We start from the raw sequence: 23,623 nt of genomic DNA on the forward strand, positions 1-23,623 counted from the left end.
ACCAATGTTTTTCTCAACTTTTTAAATATCAGAAACATTCCTCATGATAATCATCTTGGTTCACCTGCCCAGAGACTTATGTCATGATAAACCAGAACCACACTACCAATCAGCAGTAATTTATTGGTTCCAAGTGCTAAGAACAACAAAGCAGTAAAAGCCCAACTGTTAAAAAAGCATTTGTCCCAGAAGTCTTACTATGATAAAACCAGAAAACCGCTTAGTTTATTGAAAAAAAGAGGAGATAGTGAGGATGCAGACATCAAAAGGTTTTGATCGCATTGGATTTGTGAAAAGTTTGTGTCAAGAGCAAAGATTGTACATTGTGGAATCATAAGGAATGGAATTCAGATGAAATCAGAAGCATTTGTTACCAGTGTCTGAACCAGTGTTACAGCATCTTGCCTGTGACAAAGATTCTAGTTCTGAGAGTGGCTTGTCCAATGTTCCTGTTTCAAAGGACATTCCATCAGCAGTCCCCATTCCTGAGAAAATCCCTGAAACTTCTCAAGCAGAGCATTCCCCAGTGACTGTCCCTGTTGCTGAGCCCACTCCTAACTATTTTGTCACAAGATCAGGTCACATTGCGAAACCTAGTTCCAGATACACGGCAACCTGGACATGACTGTTGTTTTTCTTTATTAGTGTCTGTATAACTGCATGCCTATTGAAATGTCATTGTTTATATGAAACAGTTCTGTAAAGGGGGAGATTGTAGATCAGCGTGTGTGATATATCTTTAAGAAGCTTTCCCGTGAGTCAGCACATGCAAGCAAGAGTACCATTTTGAATGAGCAGCCAGATTGTGAGCATGAAAGTATGTAGTCAGTCAGTTAGTTAGATAGTTTGTTTAAGTTTAATGTTCCTGCCCTCCATCCTGATGTATCTGTAAACAATAAACTAATTAAATAAACACCCAGGCCTCAAAGTCTTCTTAATGCACATAAGAAAAGCGACAGTTAGGGCTTTAAGCAGCTGTCTCTCTAAGTAAAGATTAAGGGAAATAAGATGACTTCTGATTATTTTTGAGGCAAACAACAGATGGGGCACAAGTAAACACAGTGTCTCTCCCTAAGGCAAAATTCACACACTATGGGGTCAAAGTCAGATAACTCCTCTACACACATGCCTGCCACACTCAATGGTGCTGTTATGCAGGAATAACCATAAAACATCAATGGAAGGGTATACATCCAAGTTGGAGCTAACCTCAAGCTCAATCTCTTTAGGACCTTAATGTAGGAAATATTCCTTTTTTCAATATTCAGGTACACTACCAGTTAATACAGATCTCGGCAGGCCAAAACCACGTAAATGCAGAAGAGCTAAGCAGATAATCTGCCACTGCTTAGTCCGAAACAGAAACAAAAAACAAGATGAGTCTGAGGATTCCCATCCTCATTCTCACAGTCTTTGGAAGAAAACACTTGATAAATACAGATAGATTATATGAGAAGAATGGGAAGCCTCAGCCTTATCGTGTTTTTATTTATTTATTTATTTATTGTTTGTTTCTATAGATTATTTGCCTAGCTCTTCCATATTAACTTGTTTTTCTCCTGCTGAGATCTGCATTAATAGGCACCAATGTGGAAATACATCTCTCTGTTTATTCCTTAGGCAAAAAAAAGATAAGCTGTATGCAAATCTCTATACAGAATCAGCCATTTATATGGACATCTTCCATTTCACTTATACATAAGCAATAACAAACAATACTTTTCACAGAAATGTGGAAGAAAAGTCCTCAACAGGGTACTTATCTGTCCAAAATATCAAACTAGCTGACCGCTGAACAACTGAAGATACAGCAAATACCATGTCTGGCTGGTATCTTCAACAACGAAAAAGTTCTGAATATTGGCTCCTGTAAGTTTACTTTTATAGCAGCATGTTCTCATCCCTAATTGGATATATGCTGCATGTGGAATGCACCCAAAAGCTTTTGAATATTGGCTAGACGTCTAGACCTTAGCATGATATGTCCCACATAGCTTATGCTACTGCAACTAATGATGAACATTACATCTTCTAGGTGCTCCTTAAAAAGCACATATATAAATATCAATACTTCTTTTTTTTCTAACTGATAGCCTTCTTTTAGAATGCCTGAAAAATATTCTTAGCTGTATATTCTAAATAATAAAACAAGAAGAAAAACTCATAACTTCAGATTAGTTAATGTTGACCAGTAACATGTTTACCCACTGCAGTAACATGTTAACCCACTCCAATATGCCCATTAAAAAGCATGAACATTGGAATTTATGTTTTCACATTTTAAATATGTAAATAATTTTAGCTGTAATAATACACTTCTGAACTTAAGGTTTATTACAGTTGTCAGATGCAGTCAGTTTTCAGTTTTGCATCAAAATAGCAATAGTATTATATAACAACCTAGAACATTACAAGACCCTTAACATATTAATGCTAAGCTAGTTCTCGGTTGCTTTTCTTTTAACTCCAGTTTTGCCAGATGAGATGTTCAATTCACTTTGAATATGATAAGCCTCATATCCAAAGCAGCCAGGAATAAAGTCACGCAATTCTCCTGAATACTTCTGTAGTCCTCCAACAAAGGAATAGCCTGTTTAATAAAACAGATACATTGAGGATACTATCATAAATACTAAACAAGTAACTGTTGTTAGATTTCTTTTCATTTGTTGCTATCAAAATGCTTCACATATAATGATTCAATGATATTTTATGCTATGATAATAAAAATTATACAAAATATAAACGTAGTTGTTAAATATCTTGTCCGTGTCAACTCAAACAAATCACTGGATGAATTTCCATTTCATACACTGATTTGCAGGTAATTTAACTTTTACTGATTTGCAATACATGAAGAAGTTAAAGTAATTTACATATGTGTCCAAGGCAGTTACACAGGCTGAGCAACACTGACCTCACAGCAAAACTGTTTCCAATTAAATAAATTTATAAAAAGCTTCTATGATGTGCCTACATCTGCATATTGAATGAGGGAAAACTGCTGAGAGGAAGTATACAGGTTATTGACAAAAAGAGTGTTGTACTGAGAACACAGCCTTGATGAATATTCATTTCAACTTGGAGAAAAGGAAAGAAAGAAGAGGGCCACTTGACAGATTGATATCCTTCAGGGAAGGTAAAAAAAAAAAACACTGAAAAGGTGGTTTGGAAAAGCCCATGGAGGACATTTGCATCAGAAGTTTCTCATGTGACAATGTATACAGAAAAACAGATGAGAACTACTTTCCTTGGTCTCTAGCCTTTTTAATGGTGTTGTAAAAGTTGAGGAGAGCTGTAATGGTTCGATGGCCTGTTCAGAAACCATATTGTGTTAGGAGATCATTTTGCAAAAGGTTATGAAGAGTTGCTTAAGTATACCCTTTTCCAGGCTCTTATAAAGGGGAGGGACAAGATGGCTACTGGCCTAAAGTTGTAAATTTCAGAGTTTTACCTCCTTAACGGAGGGGAATAATGAATGTATTTTTTTCTCCAAAGGACATGGGAGCCTTGAGTAGATCAGTTAATGAGAACTGAGACTAGATATGCTATAGACTCTGCAGCAAGCTTAAGGTACTCAGTAGGGAGATCATCAGCAGAAGGAGAACAGGGTTTACTTTTTTTAGTTTAACATATGATGTGGTAAACGGTTGGAAATTGAAGGCATGAATATCAGGAATAGTAGAGTTTTGAGGTACATTAAATGATTGAAGAGAGGTCTAGGTAAGAGAGGCTATGATGCTGATAAAGTGTTAAATTTGGTAGCTGTTTCTGAGGTGGATAAGTCTAGATAGGGGTGTGTGAGGAAGAAGAGACAGGTTGAAATATTTTCTTAATTGAGGTCCAGAATTTCTTTGGATTTTTTTTTTATTATCTTGTGGTTAAAAGCATTATTTTTTGTCTAGGTGAATTTGCTTCATGGTGAGGTAGAGCAACTTCTTGTATAGATGTAAGGTTTGAGGTGTTTTATCTTTGTACCATGCTTTGTCACATTTTTGCATAAGAGTTCTTGTAGAATGAGACAGCCATGGGGTTTGAGTATTTTATACTCTTTTTAGGGGCAAGGGTATTTAAAGGATTCGTGAATATATTGTTGAATTTGTTGACAGCTTTGTCTAGAACATAGGATTTTAGTACATTATCAAGTATATCAGGATGAAAGAAATATTTGGGTAGTTCTGTAGTGATGTTTTTGGCTGGTGGGTGATCTATCTATTGATGAATATAGGTTCATGATCACTAAGTGATAGAAACCCTGAGACAGCATGCTTGCTGGGGTCAGACACAAATATCTAGTCAAGGATAGAATTGAGGGCTGAGTATTTAATATTCCAGAATGTTTTGGTTTCCCAGAAAATGTCATAGATATAACAAAAGGTTTATATTTTGAATCAAAATCACATGTTAAAATAGGAGCCCCTTCTTTCTCAAGTTATTCATATAAGGAAAGGCCCCTTCTTTCTCAAGTTATTCATATAAGGAAAGGAACTATCAGGGCTAACTGTTATCACATTTAATGTTTGCTTCAACCATTGAATCCCGTGCAAATCAAATCAGAACTACTAAAAAATGAAGTTTTTCCCACCTCTGGGAAATATCAATCTATAATTTAGTTACTTGCAGATGACATTTTATTGACAGAAGGTGATATAAACTATTCAGTACAAGTAACTGATAATTCCACCCGACACTATCAGTAAGTTCTAAAAATGCAATTTAACAAGAACAGAATTAAAACTATCCTAGTATACCAGAACATTAACTATAACTTCAAAGCAGAATATAAATTTAATTGGTTTAAATCAGAAATAATGTAATTAGGAATAAGGATTTCAGCAGACATAAACAAAATTATAATATAAAAACCTACTTTACTGATATTCTAAATTAAACTACTAGATATATTAAAATGGAATTAAACATTATTTTAATTTGAAAAAAGATTAATCTTAATACTAATGATATTATTACCTAAATTTCTGTATAGACTATAAGTTAAGTCACAAGTCCCTAATATAAAATCAGCACCAAAATAAATGAATTTTATCATTTTTTTTGGTTTACATCCAACCCAAGAACATCATTTATAAACCATATAAGATTACACACACACACACACACACACACACACACATATATATATATATATATATATATATATATATACACAAGAAACATACAAAACTCATTAAAACCTAAAACTCGGAACTTAAAAACAACACAATAGAAGTAACTCACTGGATAATACAGGACATGGACACTAAATTTAGCACTTTCATCCACTTTTATTATGTGAACTTCTTCAGAAACAACTCAACTTACCCTCCCATACCATGTTATAGTCTTAATTAATCACGACATCCATGACATCATTAATTATTGTTCAAACTAATTCAAAAATAGATCCAAAAAATACAAAAAAATGATTTGAAGCAATAAAATATACACACCTTTTTCTATTTGTATATCAACAAACACTTTAAGTTGATAGTTTCATTCAGACCTGGTTTTCGATCTGCACCTAAGCAAATCTGCCAAAAAGCATCTTTACATTCTAACATATTCTTATTGTCACCACTAAAACATAAAACGTCAGCCTTATCTATGACAAAAAAATTTAAATTTCTTAAAATCATTGCAAATAGCAGCATGCTAAGCCAAGGAATTTGTAAAATCTTTCTTCTTAATAGCTAGCTGATGTTCACAGATCCTGTGTTTCAGACATCTAATAGTTTTGCCTATATAATAGCTTGGGCATGATAACAGGTCGCTATATATACCACAAACTCACTGCTGCACGTAAAATGTTGTTTAGCCCAAAAAGTTTTGTTAATATGGCTGAGTGTAACAGAAGATGAATTACTTATAAATCTTCATTGTTTACAATGCTTACACACATAGGTGCCCTTAATTTTTTTCCATCATTTTGGTCACCTTTGTTTTCATCTGTTTACAATGCTTACACACATAGGTGCCCTTAATTTTTTTCCATCATTTTGGTCACCTTTGTTTTCATCAGTATGCCCATATTCCAGCATACTTTCGATGTTTACTACTTTTTTATATGTAAACTTTGGTGTAGTTCCAGTGTAAACTACTAGATCTTTGTTACCCAACATAACCTTCCAATTCTCTGTAATGATATTTTTAATGTGCCACATTTCATTAACTATCAGCAATGGAAATGCACTAACATATTGTTCCACTTTATTGTTGTTTTTGTTTGTAGCATGGACCAGGTTACCAACTCTCATTTCCTTATTACCTAGAATGGGGAAGCAACACCCTTTCTAAGTCTATTCCACGTTTTTCAGCAATTGTTCACTATAACCCCTAAATATGAACAAGGACCTTAGGACATTTAACTCATCATAGAAAATATTATCATCAGATGTTAACTGACTTAATCTAATGATTTGTCCTTTCACTACACCCTTTTTCATGTGGGGTGGATGTAAGCTGTGTTTATGTAAATACTGATTTGCAAAAACTGACTTCCTAAAAATACGACTTGTAAATTTTTTAGTTTCATTATCAAGCAATAAACATATGTCCAAGAAATTAATGGACTCTCCAAAACCACTTATATTGAATTCTAGAAAATATGTGGGTTGATTTAAATAGGAAAGAAAATTGATAAACTCATCATATCCCCCCCCAAAAAAGAACAAGTCATCTATATGATGATAATATAACTTGACATTATTTGTGAAGGGATGAACAGATAGAAACTTTGTTTTCCAATTTGCCATCACTATGTTTGCAAATGCTGTGGCTACCCTGGCTCCCATCGCCACACCCGATTTTTGCTTAAACAACTGATCATTGAATCTAAAATAATTATCCAAAACTAGATCCATTAATGAACATATGGTGTCTACCCTAGTTTACATCCAAAGAAGCAAAACAGATTTGTCCTTGTGGCACTTTAGAATTATTTAAAATTTTCAATAAGTGTCAGGAATCCCGCAAATAGTGTTTAGATTTCTGCACTATTGGACTGAGAATATAATCTAACCATACAGAGATTGTCTCCGTTTTAGATCTACTTGCAGAAATAATTGGCCTATATGGTGGATTCTGACTACTATTTTGTACTTTAGGTATGCCAAAAAATACAGCCATTTTTGGATGGTCTACCTGTAAATAGCTGTAACATTTGTTGTCAATTTCACCTTGGCAAAACATATCAAATAAAATAGTATCCAACCTTATGTAACTTTTTCTGACATCCTCCATTTCTACTTTCCTGTACATGTGATCTTGTTGTAACATAGATGTTATAGAGTATGTATAGTCTGTGGTATTCATAACTACAATTTTACCACCCTTATCTGCCCTCATTATTCTGATTTCTACTTAAAGAAGTTAAAGCCTGGTGTTCATCCTTATTCAAATTCAAAATCTCAGGCTTATAATTTATCTTCCTGAACTCAGATTCATACAGTTCTTGAAATACCTGAAGAGTTGCATGTAGTGGTGGATTAAATGTGCTTGGCTTTTTGGGCTTGCTAGATTCTATATCAGATATGAAACTGCCACTTTCCATGATGTCATGCATAATGTAATTCAAATTAAGCTTTCTAAGATACAACCTAAAATTAATAATAACATTCGCTATATTCATAGAACTTGTTGTATCTTTCGGCTTTTCCCAGTTAGGGGTCGCCACAGTGGAACTCCGGTCTGCTAATGATTGGCAGTAGATTTTTACGTACCGACTTGCCAGGCCTGACGCAGAACCTTCAACGAAGGTATGCCCATTCATGCATATCTCCACACAGAAGACACTTTAGCTGAGAATCGAACAGGACAAACCTTTCTTTAAAGCAGATACCATGTCATTGGACAAAACAATATTAGACAAGTTTAAAATTTCGAATCCATAAATCTGTATTGAATTGTCCGTTACCATTTCTTTCTGCTTTTCCCCCTTCCTTTTCCCTTGTTTTGGGTCATGTTCAACCATTTCGGTGTCCGTTTGTTCCCCATTTTGTCCATTATAAAAGGACCAGTGTTATACATAGAATTATTATTTTCAGAAGATGAAACCACTTGAGCATAACTGCCCACACCAGCCATATTATTATCATTTCTCTCTACTCCATTCCCAGAGTTGTTACTATTGGGAACAGTGCTGGTTTTGTCCCCCATTTCTTTGTGGGGGTACTATTACTGTCAATACCAGTCCAATTTATGTTGTTGTTAAGACTGCTGCACAGTTTCCATTGTAACACCGGTGTTAAAATTGTCTATCGTTACATTTCTCTATTTCACACCATATGCACTGTGATTATTATATGCCAAAATATCTCTTTTTAACTTGGACTGTTTCCTTGAAATGACAGAAGCTCGCTGCCTATCCGCTTTAGCTCCTTTACCATTGTATAGTTGGTGAAGGTTGGGAAAACAAACCCTTTAATGCGTGCATCCAACTCACGCATTAAATCCTTCACCTTACAAAGTTCATCACTATAATATGTTATCAAAATGCGCATCACATTGATTCTTGTTTCATTATATAAATTTATCAGTTCATTGTACAAGTTATCGCTGGGAACTGCACAATTAGGAAATTTGGCAGTCCTTAGTCCGTGTGGAACACATTTTTTTTAATGCATTCCTCTAGATACTTTATCTCAATATCCAAAGTTACAAACCTAACTGTCTGCTTCTCTAGTTCATAAATAGACCATTTACAGTTTGTTAAATCTGCATTGTTATTATCTTGTTGATAATTACCTACTGTTTTCGTGAGCATCGTTTCACAAATGATGGAAAACGGATTATCCGTCCTCTGAAAAACATGTTTCAAAACATTGTTTAGCAGAAAGCCGTGCTCTCTATGTTCTCCATATTCGCCAGAACCTCTGCTTCCCTCCGGGTAAACGCCACTAACGGAATGAAGTAATCCAGCATTCTCTTGGCGGGACCCTTTTGAATTACTGCCATTTAAAATGTGCGGACTTGAATATTTCACCAAACTATCCTTAACTGCACTTGTAATGATGTTGATTAACTGTTCAAAACTATTCGTTCCACTTTCGGGAAACAGATAAGTTGATAAATTTAATAAAGTGTCCTGTGATGTGTCCTCTGTAGCCATCTGAAAGGTACTTCAGTAAAACAACACGAATAAGAAACACACAAAACTTGTTAAAACTTAAAACTTGGAACTTAAAAACACCACAATAGAAGTAACTCACTGGATAATACAGGACATGGACACTAGGTTTACTGTTTTCGTCCACTTTTATTATGTGAACTTCCTCAGAAACAACTCAACTTTCCCTCCCATACCATTTTATAGTCTTAATTAATCACATGACATCAGTGACATCATTAACTATTGTTCAAACCAATTCAAAAATAGATCCAAAAAATACAAAAAAATTATTTGAAGCAATAAAATATAAGTACTTTTTTTCTATTTCTATATCAAAAAAACACTTTAAGTTGATAGTTTCATTCAGACCTGGTTCTCGGTCTGCACCTAAGCAAATCTGCCAAAAAGCCTTTTTACATTCTAACATATTCTTATTGTCACCACTAAAATATAAAGTGTCAACCTTATCTATGACAAAAAAAAATTAAATTTCTTAAAATCATTGTAAATAACAGCATGCCTAGCCAAGGAATTCGTAAAATCTTTCTTCTTAATAACTAGCTGATGTTCATAGATCCTGCGTTTCAGACATCTAATAGTTTTGCCTATATAATACCTTGGGCATGATAAACAGGTCGCTATATATACCACAAACTCACTGCTGCATGTAAAATGTTGTTTATCCCAAAAAGTTTTGTTAATATGGCTGAGTGTAACAGAAGATAAATTACTTATAAATCTACACTGTTTACAATGCTTACATACATAGGTGCCCTTAATTTTTTTATCCATCATTTTGGCCACCTTTGTTTTCATGGGTATGCCCATATTCCAGAACACTTTTGATATTTACTACTTTTTTATAAGTAAACTTTGGTGTAGCTCTTGTGTAAACTACTAGATCTTTGTTACCCAACATGACCTTCCAATTCTTTGTAATGATATTTTTAATGTGCCACATTTCATTAACTATCAGCAATGGAAATGCACTAACATATTTTTCCAATTTATTGTTGTTTTCATTTGTAGCATGGACCAGGTTATCAACCCTCATTTCTTTATTACCTAGAATGGGGGAAGCAACACCCTTTCTAAGTCCCACAACCTGCTGTTCTAATTTTTTCAGCCATTGTTCACTATTACCTCTAAATATGAACAAGGACCTTAGGACATTTAACTCATCATAAAAAATATAATCGTCAGATGTTAACCGACTTAATCTAATGATTTGTCTTTTCACTACACTCTTTTTCATGTGGGGTGGATGTAAGCTGTCTTTATGTAAATAATGATTTGCAAAAACTGACATCCTAAAAATACTACTTGTAAATTTTTTGATATCATTATCAAGCAATAAACGTATGTCCAAGAAATTAATGGACTCTCCAAAACCAATTATCTGGAATCCTAGAAAGTCTGTGATTTGATTTAAATAGGAAACAAAATTGATAAACTCATCATACCCCCCCACACACACCCACAAAAAGAACAAGTAATCTATATAACGATAATACAACTTGACATTATTTGTGAAGGGTTGAATAGTTAGAAAAAAGAAGTTATGTCCTTACCATAACGTTCCATGTGGAGTGTTCATCTCGCCTTGGTTATTACACATGGGTTCGGAGCCGATCCTCGGCTCCGTGCCGGCCGACTGCAAGCTCTGCATCGAGAAGAAGCTCGAGGACATCTAATACCCACAATCCCCCTCTGCCTTTACCTCAGATCTAGTTTGCAAGCAAACCAGACATAAAACACACATGCCAAACTATATACATAAGTACATATATACAAACATACCAAGGGTATGATAGTAACACTAATACTGCAACAGCAGAAGGAGAATACTCCAGACCAGGCACCAAATCGAACGTTCTTCCTAAGGGTGGGAAGGGTGGGAGTGTAATAACCAAGGCGAGATGAGCACTCCACATGGAGCGTTATGGTAAGTACATAACTTCTTTATGTGAGAGTGTTCAATCTCGCCTTTGTTCTTACACATGGGTAGCGTCCCTAGCTCCATGATCCTGAGGAACTCAAGGGAGAACGTTCTTGAGCACAGTGGAACCAAAGGTTGCCCTATCCTAGAAACCCTTTCCAGTTTGTAATGTGATAGAAAAGTATCTGGCTTAGCCCAAGAAGCAGCCGCACAAATAGTGTCTAGTGGTAGCGAGCTGCGTGAGCCAAAGATGTAGAAACTGATCTGGTGGAATGTCCTTTGGGTTTTGTTGATAATGTTTGATCAGAGGCTTCATAAACATATGTGATACAGTCAGTTAGCCATTTAGAACGAGTTTGTTTCGTAACTGCAAGACCCTTTCTGCTGTCAGCAAAAGCTACAAATAGTTGATCAGATTTCCTGTGATCTTTTGTTCTATCCAAATAAAATCTGAGTTGTCTATGGACGTCCAGTTTGTGCAACATATACTCCAATTTATTAGAGTGGTTCTTAAAGAAGGTGGGTAGTTCAATGGACTGATTAATATTACTAGAAGAACAAACTTTGGGAAGAAAGGATGGATTAGTGCGTAGGGATACTCTGTCAGAATGAAATATTAAATAAGGATGCTTGACAGAAAGGGCCTGAAGCTCAGACACTCGTCTAGCAGATGTAATGGCCACTAGAAATAAAGTTTTCCATGACAAAAATTTCAATGTGCAACTTGAGGCTGGTTCAAAGGATGGCAACATCAATTTAGAGAGCAACAGGTTTAAATTCCACGGTGATGTCGGACTTCTGACTGGTGGTCTGATATGAAAAGAACCTTTTAAAAGGCTTTAGACAGTCTGTGAGCCATAATAGGCACCACATTCCTCTACATGATAGTTAGAAATGGCAGCTAACTGTACTCTTAAAGTAGCCGGGGAAGCTCCTTCATGAAATAGTTCAGTCAAGAACTCTAAAACCTTGTTTAATGGAGCTCTAACAGGGTCCAAATGATGTGACTCGCCCAAAAGACAAAGCGTTTCCACTTACTGGTGTAAGTCTTAGTAGTGGAAACTTTATGAGAAGCTACTAAAATATCTTGAACCGCCGATGTAAGTGGAACCGACCTGGCTAGAAAGGGAAGCGGAGCAGCCAAGCTGCTAGATGGAGAGATTCTAGAGATGGGTGAGGAACTCCTGACGAGTGAGTCAGTAGATCTGGCTCTGGGTCCAGCATCCAAGGTCCCCGAATGCGGTGGCCTTAATAGAAAGGGAAACCAAATTTGACGAGGCCAGAACGGGGCAATGAGAATAATAGTCCTCTGAAGGTTGTTGGCTTTCTGTAGAAACTTTGCAATCAGGGGAAATGGAGGAAAAGCATACAGGAGACCCGGGGGCCAATCGTGCACCAGTGCGTCCCTGGGGACTTCCCCTGGAGGGGGTAATAGGGCAAAGTAGCTCCTGCATTTGGCGTTCATTGGAGACGCAAACAGATCGCAGGTAGGCTGGCCCCATTTGCGAAATATCCTTCTCGCAACTGACTGTTTGAGGGACCACTCGTGAGGCAATAGTATTGCCCTGCTCAGCCTGTCGGCTATGACGTTGGATGACCCCGGGATGTGCGTTGCGATCAGAAAGCGACCGGTGGACTCTGCCCATTGCCAAATTCTCATGGCCTCTCTGCATAGTTGGTAAGACCTGGTTCCCCCTTGCTTGTTTATGTACCAGACTACGGACATGTTGTCTGTCTGAACTGCAATGGTTCCTGGAGGAAGGAGGGGAGCAAAGTGTTGCAACGCCAAAAACACTGCCCTCAACTCCAGAACATTGATGTGCAGATTGTACTCCAGATTGGTCCATTCGCCTTGGACTGTCTGTCCCTGAAAGATGCCCCCCCACCCTATCAGGGAAGCGTCCGTGGTTATCGTCGCTGACGGTGCGGGTAGCACAAATGGTCTTCCGCTGGATAGGTTGCAAGTCTGTAACCACCACATTAGGTGTGATTTGCATGTTTTCGTTATCAAAATTTCGTGAGTCAGTGGAAGTTGTTGGAATGACCATTGTGCAAACGGAAGCCATTGTAGCACTCTCATGTGCAGTCTTCCCAATGGTATCGCAATGAGAGAAGCTGCCATGAGACCCAAAACTTTCAGAACAATTTTGCGGTGACTTTCTGGACGACAGTAGAAGGGAAATGTTGAATTGAAGTGCTACTATTCTTTCTGTAGGAAGTTTTAGAACTAAATGACGTATCTAATTCCGCTCCTATGAATAAGATATGCTGTGATGGCTGTAGCAACGATTTTCGAAATTTACTGAAATGCCAAGGTGTGTACAAAGTTGTAGGGTGTAATCCCTGGCTTGTATCAGTTGGCCTGGTGGTGGCAGACAGGAGCCAGTCGTCCAGATACGGAAACACCTGGAATCCTAGGCGCCTCAGATGAGACGCTACCACTGCCATGCATTTGGTGAAGACCCTGGGGGCTGTAGTCAGACCAAAGGGCAGGGCTCGAAACTGATAGTGACTGGCTCCCAGCCGGAAGCGCAAATGATCCCTGGACGCCCTGGCCATTTTGATGTGGTAGTATGCGTCCTTCAGATCTATCGAGCACATCCAGTCGTCCTTCCGTAAGAATGGAAGGATCGATTGAAGCATGACCATTCTGAACTTTTCCTTCTTGACAAAGGTGTTGAGATGGCTTAGGTCCAGAATCGGCCTCCAGTCCCCTGTTTTCTTTGGAACTAAAAAGAACCTTGAGTAAGTTCCGAATCCTATTTGGTCCGCTGGGACTGGTTGGATGACTCTTTTTCTTAGCAGCTTTGAAATTTCTGTAGCTGCTGGGTCTCGCAGATGGGGTGGTACATCTGGGAGTTTTCTCTTTGGAATGGGTGTGGATAGAAATGGGATTTTGTAACCTCTGGTAACAATGCTTTTACCCAATTGTCTGAAGAGAGGTTTTGCCAGGCCTGAGGGTATAAAGCTAGCGACCCCGACTGCCTCCAGAGCAGGACAGTCGGGCCTCCTCTCAGGAGTGCTGAAAGGTTTGCCAGGGAGGTTATCCCTGTCACCTTGGTTTTGCGGACCCCCTCTGCCGCCAGGGCGGCGTCTTCCACCTCTGCCCCCCCCTCTGCCTCTAGAGGGGGCATCACCCTGTGTGTTTGGGAAAGATCCTTGGGGTTTTGAAACCACATTTTCCCACCACGTTGCCCTTTGGGGTACGGTCTGGAAGGGTGGAAAACGGACTCCGACAGCAGACAGAGTCTTTCCCTCCTGTTCACACCGGGTAAGGGTCTCCTTTACTTTAGGGCCAAAAAGTGTGGCTCCGTCAAATGGGGCGTTAGTAAAGGAAGACTTGAAGGCTTCATAACGAACTTAAGCGCATCCATCATTGCCTACGAAGAGCAATTGCTGAAGCCGCTGCCCTACTCGATCCTTCGGCTGCATAGGATATCAGCCTCATGGACGAGTTTACAATGGATGTAAGGGTGTTGAGATGCGCTGAAACTTTCTCTGAAACAGCAGCATCTGTAGTACCCTGGAGGGTATCTCCCAACTCTTTGACTAGATCCCTCTGTAAATGTGTAAAATGAGTCAAATAGTTCAGGGAACGCATAGAGAAAGCCGCTGAACTGAAAATGCGCTTCCTGTATCTGTCCATGGTCCTAGAATCTTTGTTAGGCGGATGGACAGATGAGGAAGACTCCGACATCTCCTTTTCGTGGCGCTGCCACCACCATGGCGTCTACTGGAACTCCTTTGGTGAGGTAAGCCTTGTCCTGTGGTGCCATAATGTACTTATTTGGCTTCCTAGGGACTGGTTCCACCGTGTCAGGTGTCTCCACGCCCTTGAGCAATCAATTCCATTAACTCATCAAAGGGCGGAGTGACCCAGGAGGAGGAAGGGCGAGCACCAAATGCCTTCAGCAAAACTGACTCATCCTCAGAAGGGGGGAGGGCTTGCCAGTCACCTCTCTGTTTTAGGATCTCCAAGATGTCAGAAAAGAGACATCCTCTGAAGGTGACTTAGGGGACCCTTCTGACTCATCTAAGTCAGTATCAGATGTCAAGGATTCTTGTGGAGAATCCAAGTGTCTCCTCTTACACAGTCTTTTCCTAGGGACTTCTTCGTGGGGAGCATCCGAAGAAGCCTCCGAGGAAGAGGGGCACCCTCCAGGGGTGGCTGAGACACTGGTGCCCGACGCTTGGACGTGGCCGTGGGTGCAGAGGAGGATAACGGTCCTTTGTGGGGAGGAGAAGCTGTACCTGCTGATGTGGTTGTCTGGGTAGACAACACCTTCCTCATGAGGTCGAAGGCCCCCGGGTCCCGAGTCGAGGTATCTCCCGGTTCCGAAGAAATGGGAAGAATCCCTGAAACAGGAACCGAAGGCACCGACCCCGAGGACGGAACCGAGTCGATCCGTGCCGAGGCCCCGAGAGGGAGCGTCGGAACTGAAACATCGGTCCGACTCTCGGTCCCGGAACCAAAGACGGATCTTCGGCCCCGAGACTCCAGTACCGGATCGGATGGAGTTGAGGTGAACGGTGCCGACCGAGAAAAAGACGGTTCTGGCACCGAGGGCTCCACAATCATCAGTTCAGCTTCTTCCGGCTCTGAAGACTGGACAGGTCTCGGAGGAGGAACAGATGGAGATAGTGGCAGGCCTTCAAGTCTCGACATCAACTGAGAGACCGAGATAAGCTTGGATAGGGCCGTATGCTCCATCAATTTCTGCACCACACGGTCCACATCGGTGTCGGAAAGGGGCCTGGAAGAACGAGTCGAAGGGATCGAAGACGGAGCCGACCTCAACAGAGTCGGTGGAGGGAGCTCCGTCACCGGTTCCAAGACTCGAGGCTCGGAAACTGCCAACAGTTGAACACTCGGCCCCGAAGTCTGTGGAACCGGTGATCTAACTATACCCGAAGAGCTCGGAGCCGATGACTTGGGCTCCGACGTCTTCGACCCCTTCGAGGACTTGGATGCCTGGTCTGAAGCATCCAGAGCCTCCTGGAAAGAGGGTTTCAACAATCCTCTATCCATCAGTTTCCTGCGCCTATCTGTCATGACCCTCCCACTAAAAGAGTGACAAATAGAACAGTCCTCTTGTAAGTGGAGAGGGCCAAGACAGTAGACACAGGAACTGTGGTTGTCTGTGACCGACATCTTTTGGCCACACTGACAACGTTTGAAGCCAGATTTCATTTTCTCAGACATAATGAAAAGAGAAAGAAAACAGTCAAGTCCAGTAACAGTCAATCCAGGTAACAAAAAGTCAAATCCGGTATTTTGTAAGTCCGATTGTCAATCCAAGTAGGGGTGGTAGGCCCCGAAAAACTCTATACCAGTTAGTTAAACTAAGTTAAACTAAATTAATGGTACCGAGAATTCTGCTCTACTCACACACCGTACACTAACTTTCAATAACTATAGATCTTAAAGAAGTTCTTTTGAAAATTTAACCAAAATAGTTAAAATCTTATCTGAAAAGCCTCGAGCTAGCCTCCAGCGATGCGTATGCAGCAGCGGCAAACTAGATCTGAGGTAAAGGCAGAGGGGGATTGTGGGTATTAGATGTCCTCGAGCTTCTTCTCGATGCAGAGCTTGCAGTCGGCCGGCACGGAGCCGAGGATCGGCTCCGAACCCATGTGTAAGAACAAAGGCGAGATTGAACACTCTCACATCTTTGTTTCTCAATTTGCCATCACTATGTTTGCAAATGCTGGGGCTACCCTGGCTCCCATCGCCACCCCCGATGTTTGCTTAAACAACTGATCATTGCATCTAAAATAATTGTTATCCAAAACTAGAGCCATTAATGAACATATGGTGTTTACCCTAGTGTTTTTAAAATTAGTGTTATGAGTCAAGTATTCTCTCAAATATTCTATTCCTACTACCTGATCTATGGATGTATACAATGACTTTACATCCAAAGTAGCAAAACAGATTTGTCCTTGTGGCACTTTAAAATTATTTAAAATTTCCAATAAGTGCCAGGAATCCCGCAAATAGTGTTTAGATTTCTGCACTATTGGACTGAGATTATAATCTAACCATACATAGATTGTCTCCATTTTAGATCTACTTGCAGAAATAATCGACCTAAATGGTGGATTTTGACTAATATTTTCTACTTTAGGTATGCCAAAAAATACAGCCATTTTTGGATGGTCTACCTGTAAATAGCTGTAACACTTATTGCCAATTTCACCTTGGCAAAACATATCAAATAAAATAGTGTCCAACCTTATATAACTTTTTCTGACATCCTCCATTTCTACTTTCCTGTACGTCTGATCTTGTTGTAACATAGATGCTATAGAGTTTGTATAGTCTGTGGTATTCATAACTACAATTTTACCACCCTTATCTGCCCTCATTATTCTGAGCTCTTGAATTCTACTTAAAGAAATTAAAGCCTGGTGTTCATCCTTATTCAAATTCAAAATCTCAGGCTTATAATTTATCTTCCTGAACTCAGATTCTCACAGTTCTTGAAATACCTGAAGAGTCGCATGTAGTGGCGGATTAAATGTGCTTACCTTTTTGGGCTTGCTAGATTCTATATTAGATATGAAACTGACACTTTCCATGATGTCATGCATAATGTAATTCAAATTAAGCTTTCTAAGATACAACCTAAAATCAATAACATCCACAATATTTATAGAACAATTAGGAATAAATGAAAAACCTTTCTTTAAAACAGATACCATATCATTGGGCAAAACAACATTAGACAAGTTTAAAATTTCGAGTCCATAAATCTGTGTTGAATTGTCCATTACCATTTCTTTCTGCTTTTCCCCCTCCCTTTTCCCTTGTTTTGGGTCGTGTTCATCCATTTTGGTGTCCGTGTGTTCCCCATTTTGTCCACTATAAAAGGATCAATCTTTGCATAGAATTATTATTTTCAGAAGATGAAATCACTTGAGCATAACTGGCCACACCAGCGATAGTATTATCATTTCTCTCTATTCCATTCCCAGAGCTGTTACTATTGGGAACAGTGCTGGTTTTGTCCCCCATCTAAAATGGAGACAATCTCTGTATGGTTAGATTATATTCTCAATCCAATAGTGCAGAAATCTAAACACTATTTGCAGGATTCATGGCACTTATTGGAAATTTTAAATAATTTTAAAGTGCCACAAGGACAAATCTGCTTTGCTACTTTGGATGTAAAGTCAATATATACATCCATAGATCAAGTAGTAGGAATATAATATTTGAGAGAATACTTGACACATAACACTTATTTTGAAATCACTAGAGTAAACACCATATGTTCATTAATGGATCTAGTTTTGGATAACAATTATTTTAGATTCAATGATCAGTTGTTTAAACAAAAATCGGGAGTGGCGATGGGAGCCAGGGTAGCCCCAGCATTTGCAAACATAGTGATGGCAAATTGGGAAACTAAGTTTCTAACTGTTCATCCCTTCACAAATAATGTCAAGTTATATTATCATTATACAGATTACTTGTTCTTTTTGTGGGGGGGGGGGGATATGATGAGGTTATCAACTTTGTTTCCTATTAAATCAAACCACAGATTTTCTAGAATTCAAGATAAGTGGTTTTGGAGAGTCCATTAATTTCTTGGACATACATTTATTGCTTGATAATGATACCAACAAATTTACAAGTAGTATTTTTAGGAAGTCAGTTTTTGCAAATCAATATTAACATAAAGACAGCTTACATCTTCCCCACATGAAAAAGGATGCAATGAAAAAATAATCATTAGATTAAGTCAGATAACATCTGACAATAATATTTTCTATGATGAGTTAAATGTCCTAAGGTCCTTGTTCATATTTAGAGGATATAGTGAACAATGGCTGAAAAAATTGGAACAGCAGGTTGTGGGACTTAGAAAGGGTGTTGCTTCCCCCATTCTAGGTAATAAATAAATGAGGGTTGGCAATCTGGTCCATGCTACAAACGAAAACAACAATAAAGTGCAACAATATGTTAGCGCATTTCCATTGCCGATAGTTAATGAAATGTGGCACATTAAAAATATCATTACAGAGAATTGGAAAGTCATGTTGGGTAAGAAAGATCTAGTAGTTTACACAGGAACTACAAAGTTTACTTATAAAAAAGTAGCAGACATCAAAAGAATGCTGGAATATGGGCGTACCCATGTAAACAAAGGTGGCCAAAATGATGGACAAAAAATTAAGGGCACCTATGCATGTAAGCATTGTAAACAGTGTAGACTTATAAGTAATTCATCTTCTGTTACACTCAGCCATATTAACAAAACTTTTTGGGCTAAACAACATTTTACGTGTAACAGTGAGTTTGTGGTATATATAGCGACCTGTTTATCATGCCCAAGCTATTATATAGGCAAAACTATTAGATGTCTGAAAAGCAGGATCTATGAACATCAGCTAGCTATTAAGAAGAAAGATTTTACGAATTCCTTGGCTAGGCATGCTGCTATTTGCAATGATTTTAAGAAATTTCAATTTTTTATAGATAAGGTTGGCACTTTATGTTTTAGTGGTGACAATAAGAATATGTTAGAATGTAAAGAGGCTTTTTGGCAGATTTGCTTAGGACCATACCGAGAATCAGGTCTGAATGACACTATCAACTTAAAGTGTTTTTTGATATATAAATAGAAAAAAGTATGTATATTTTATTGCTTCAAATAATTTTTTGTATTTTTTGGATCTATTTTTGAATTGGTTTGAACAATAATTAATGATGTCATGGATGCCATGTGATTAATTAAGACTATAAAATGGTATGGGAGGGTAAGTTGAGTTGTTTTTGAGGAAGTTCACATAATAAAAGAGGATGAAAGCGCTAAATTTAATGTCCGTGTCCTGTATTATCCAGTGAGGTACTTCTATTGTAGTGGTTTTAAGTTCTAAATATACACACACACACACACACACACACACACACATATATATATATATATATATATATATATATATATATATATATGTGTGTGTATATATTATATATATACACGCACGAGCGCGCACACACACACACACACACACACACACACACACACACACACACACATATATGGGTCCTAGTCTGAACATCGAAAGTACATTTAAGTGAAACGTACTTCAGTGCAGTGAATTCTGTTTGCATGTAGATTTAGTTGTACATCAACATGTACTGTTGATTGCACAACTAAGCAAAGTGTTGCTTAGAGCACGGTACAGCGAGGATAGGCGGATATTCCCTTTTCCCCACTGTAGTGTGATCTCGGAATGAGAATATTGCAGTAGGGGAGGTGTGGGGGCACTGCCCCCCATATGGGGGTGCAGGGGGCTTGCTACCCTGCATAAGTGTGAGCAGGGCTTTATTTTTGTAGGTTTTTTGGCATGTTTATTTTTTTGTGAAAGTGCATTTTTGATAAAATGCACTTTCATGAAAGTGAGTTTGCTTATGTATGTTTCGCTGAAACGTACTTTTGATCCAACAACATAGATCCATATATATATATATATATATATATATACACACACACACATACACACACACACACACACACACACACACACACACACACACACACACACACACACACACACAAAAGCTTCATTATTCAAAACTCTATCAGGCTGGTTAGATGAGCCTTGTCAAACCCAATGAAAGTTAATCCCTGAAATGATTAATTTTTCTTCCATTAAAAGCCAATGAAAATTTAGACTACTTAGATATTGTGAATAATAGAATGTTATGGTATGTTAAGACATACATGGACAGAAGTTATACAATAAAAAATCATTCAAATGCATAACTGGTGTTCCCAGAAATATTACAAATTATTTTTATAAATCCCCAATGATTAAAATAAATAATTCACAGTGTTCCCAATTGCCACGCTTGGGTTTTACTGATAGTACCAGCTTAATTAACATGAACAACTTATTAAAATAAAGGACTAACATACTGGTCACACTGTTTTCAAAAACAAGTAAACTCAAATAATAAATAGATTAACAGATAATATATATTCCAGCAGCTTTACAAAGATTCTGATTTGTAGGATAAATGAGGTTTTAAATAATATGTCATGAGATTTGTCAAAAGAATAAAATAAAGAAATATCAAGTCTTATTGTTTCTCTATCTGCTATAACCAAAATAGAACTTATTTAAAATAATTTTGTCAAGAAAATATAAATTGATTCTAAATGATTACAATAATACAAAAAAGGAATTACTAGGATTTTTTTAGAAACCTGGAATTTGATCGAACTAAAAGAAGAAAAAAAATAGAAATTTGATTTGGAAATCAGTAAATCTTACATTTACTGTAATATACTGGAAGGCATACACTTGGAAGTATATGCACAGTGTCTTCATTACTCCAGAAAAAAATATACATATAGTTCAGTCACTACTTACTGCTGAAGATGTAATAAAGAGGTAAAAGCTGACTGGTTGTATATTTTCAACAAGTATCATCATCATCTTCTTTCGGCTGTTCCCGTAAGGGGTCGCCACAGCGGATCACCTGTTTCCATTTCTTCCTGTCCTCTGCATCTTGCTCTGTCACACCAACCACCTGCATATCCTCTCTCACCACATCCATAAACCTTATCTTAGGCCTTCCTCTTTTCCTGTTACCTGGTAGCTTCATCCTTAGCATCTTTTTCCCAATATATTCAGCATCCCTCCGCAGCACATGTCCAAACCAACGTAATCTTGCCTCTCTGGCTTTGTCTCCAAACCTTCCAACTTGGGCTGACCCTCTAATATACTTATTCCTAATCCTGTCCACCTTCGTCACACCCAGTGCAAATCTTAACATCTTTAACTCTGCCACATCCAGCTCAAACTCCTGCCTTTTTGTCAATGCCACTATCTCCAACCCATATAACATAGCTGGTCTCACTACCCTCTTATAGACCTTCCCTTTCACTCTTACAGGTACTCATCTGTCACAAATCACTCCTGACACTCTTCTCCACCCACTCCATCCTGCCTGTACTCTCTTCTTCACCTCTCTTCCACACTCACCGTTACTCTGAAATATTGACCCCAAGTATTTAAACTCATCCACCTTTGCCACCTCTACCCCTTGCATCCTCAGCATTCTTCTATCCTCCTTCTCATTCACACACATATATTGTGTCTTAGTCCTGCTGACCTTCATTCCTCTTCTCTCTAGAGCATATCTCCATCTCTCCAGGGTCTCCTCCACAAGTGTCATATGATGCATGAATTCTGGCCTGATGTAGTGAATGTATTTAAGGCATTGTGGTCTGAAATTGCTTTTCTAACTACATCTACAATTCTGCTGGACAAGGCCAGACATGACAGCATTAAAAGGGCAATTTAACAATTTTTGGGACTACTCGCTGTAACAATATTACTAAAAACGGAAAAATGAACACCCTCCAATAAGACATTATTGAACTTGCCACCATTTTGTGTAGAAATGAAAAATCTGCTCTTAAGTTAAGCTCAAATTACAGTAGCAAAAGACACAAGCCGATGAAAGAACACAAAACTGAAAACTGGTTGCAGGAAGCAAGGCACCAAACACAAAATGTAAGAACAAGCAGTTTAATCCAAAATTAAGTGCTTTTCGTCACGCTTCATTTTGGATTAAACTGCTTGTTTTTACGTTTTGTGTTTGGTGCCTTCCTTCCTGCAACCAGTTTTCAGTTTCAAATTACACTAGATCAGATTTTGGATGTTGCTCTAGACTAGATTCTATACTGGATAAAAGAGGTGATGAATATCAAGTATGAAATGTTATGGCATTTGTACTTAATGAAAATAACTTTTACTTGTTGATTTTCCCTAATATACTAAATATTAACACAAATAAACCAAAAAGGACAAGGTAAATGAAAAGGGAATGAATATTATTGCCCCTAGTGAGGGTAAAAGGCTATCTGATCCTGTAGCTTCCACTATCATAGATCAATGTATGATCATCAAAAAACACAGCTCTAAAAGATTGAAAACACACTTCATTTAACTCCTCCTCGAAAATGCTTAAATGCATCTTTTTGCAAGAAGGCAAGCCCTTATGTGCCCTCATTTCTCAAACTAATACATAATGTACACTCAGTTGCAGAACAGTGGAGAAAGGTAAAACCCCACATAGAAGCACAAAGTGGTCTCAACACTGATCCAACACAGTACATCATTGCAGTCTGAACTACTTGTGTTTGTTCAGTTGCAACTGAAGCAAATGGTGCATGACTATCTCCAGGAAAATGATCTTGTACATTTGATAGAAAAATAGTCCAATATTTTTTCAATAAAAGAAATTTTGTATACAGATAAACCTGACTGGGAAGTAAGCACACCTAAAGACAAAATATGCAGAAAACTCTCAGTGAGGACAAATAGCTATGAGTGAAGCCCTACATATGATAGATGAGATTAAAGCAAAATAAAAACAAGTAAACAAGAAGGACAGAAGGCACTATTAGCCATAATGGATGGTGAAAATAGCAAGCATACTTCTCAACCTATTAACCCAAGAATTGTGGACAACCCCAAAATAATGGGGAGAAGATGGTGCAAAACCATAGATAGGTTTTAAATATTGCTCTTATAAAGTTAAGAAAGTTAAGAAA

At 38.2% G+C, this 23,623-nt stretch overlaps 1 protein-coding gene across 1 annotated transcript in view; it reads right to left on the reverse strand.

Annotated features, from left to right (window-relative positions):
* Nucleotides 1-2,313: 2,313 nt before the first annotated feature.
* The window catches only part of TERB2 (telomere repeat binding bouquet formation protein 2), a 554,159-nt gene continuing 532,849 nt past the window's right edge, over nucleotides 2,314-23,623 (reverse strand). Inside the window, exon 4 of the mRNA XM_044070775.1 lies at nucleotides 2,314-2,590. Within this exon, the coding sequence (XP_043926710.1) occupies nucleotides 2,439-2,590 (152 nt within the window). The 3' untranslated portion in view covers nucleotides 2,314-2,438. The remainder of the gene's footprint in view (nucleotides 2,591-23,623) is intronic.

This window comes from Protopterus annectens, chromosome 4.part1, assembly GCF_019279795.1.
Source record: "Protopterus annectens isolate FY-2018-M chromosome 4.part1, PAN1.0, whole genome shotgun sequence".
NCBI classification, from domain to species: Eukaryota; Metazoa; Chordata; order Ceratodontiformes; family Protopteridae; genus Protopterus; species Protopterus annectens.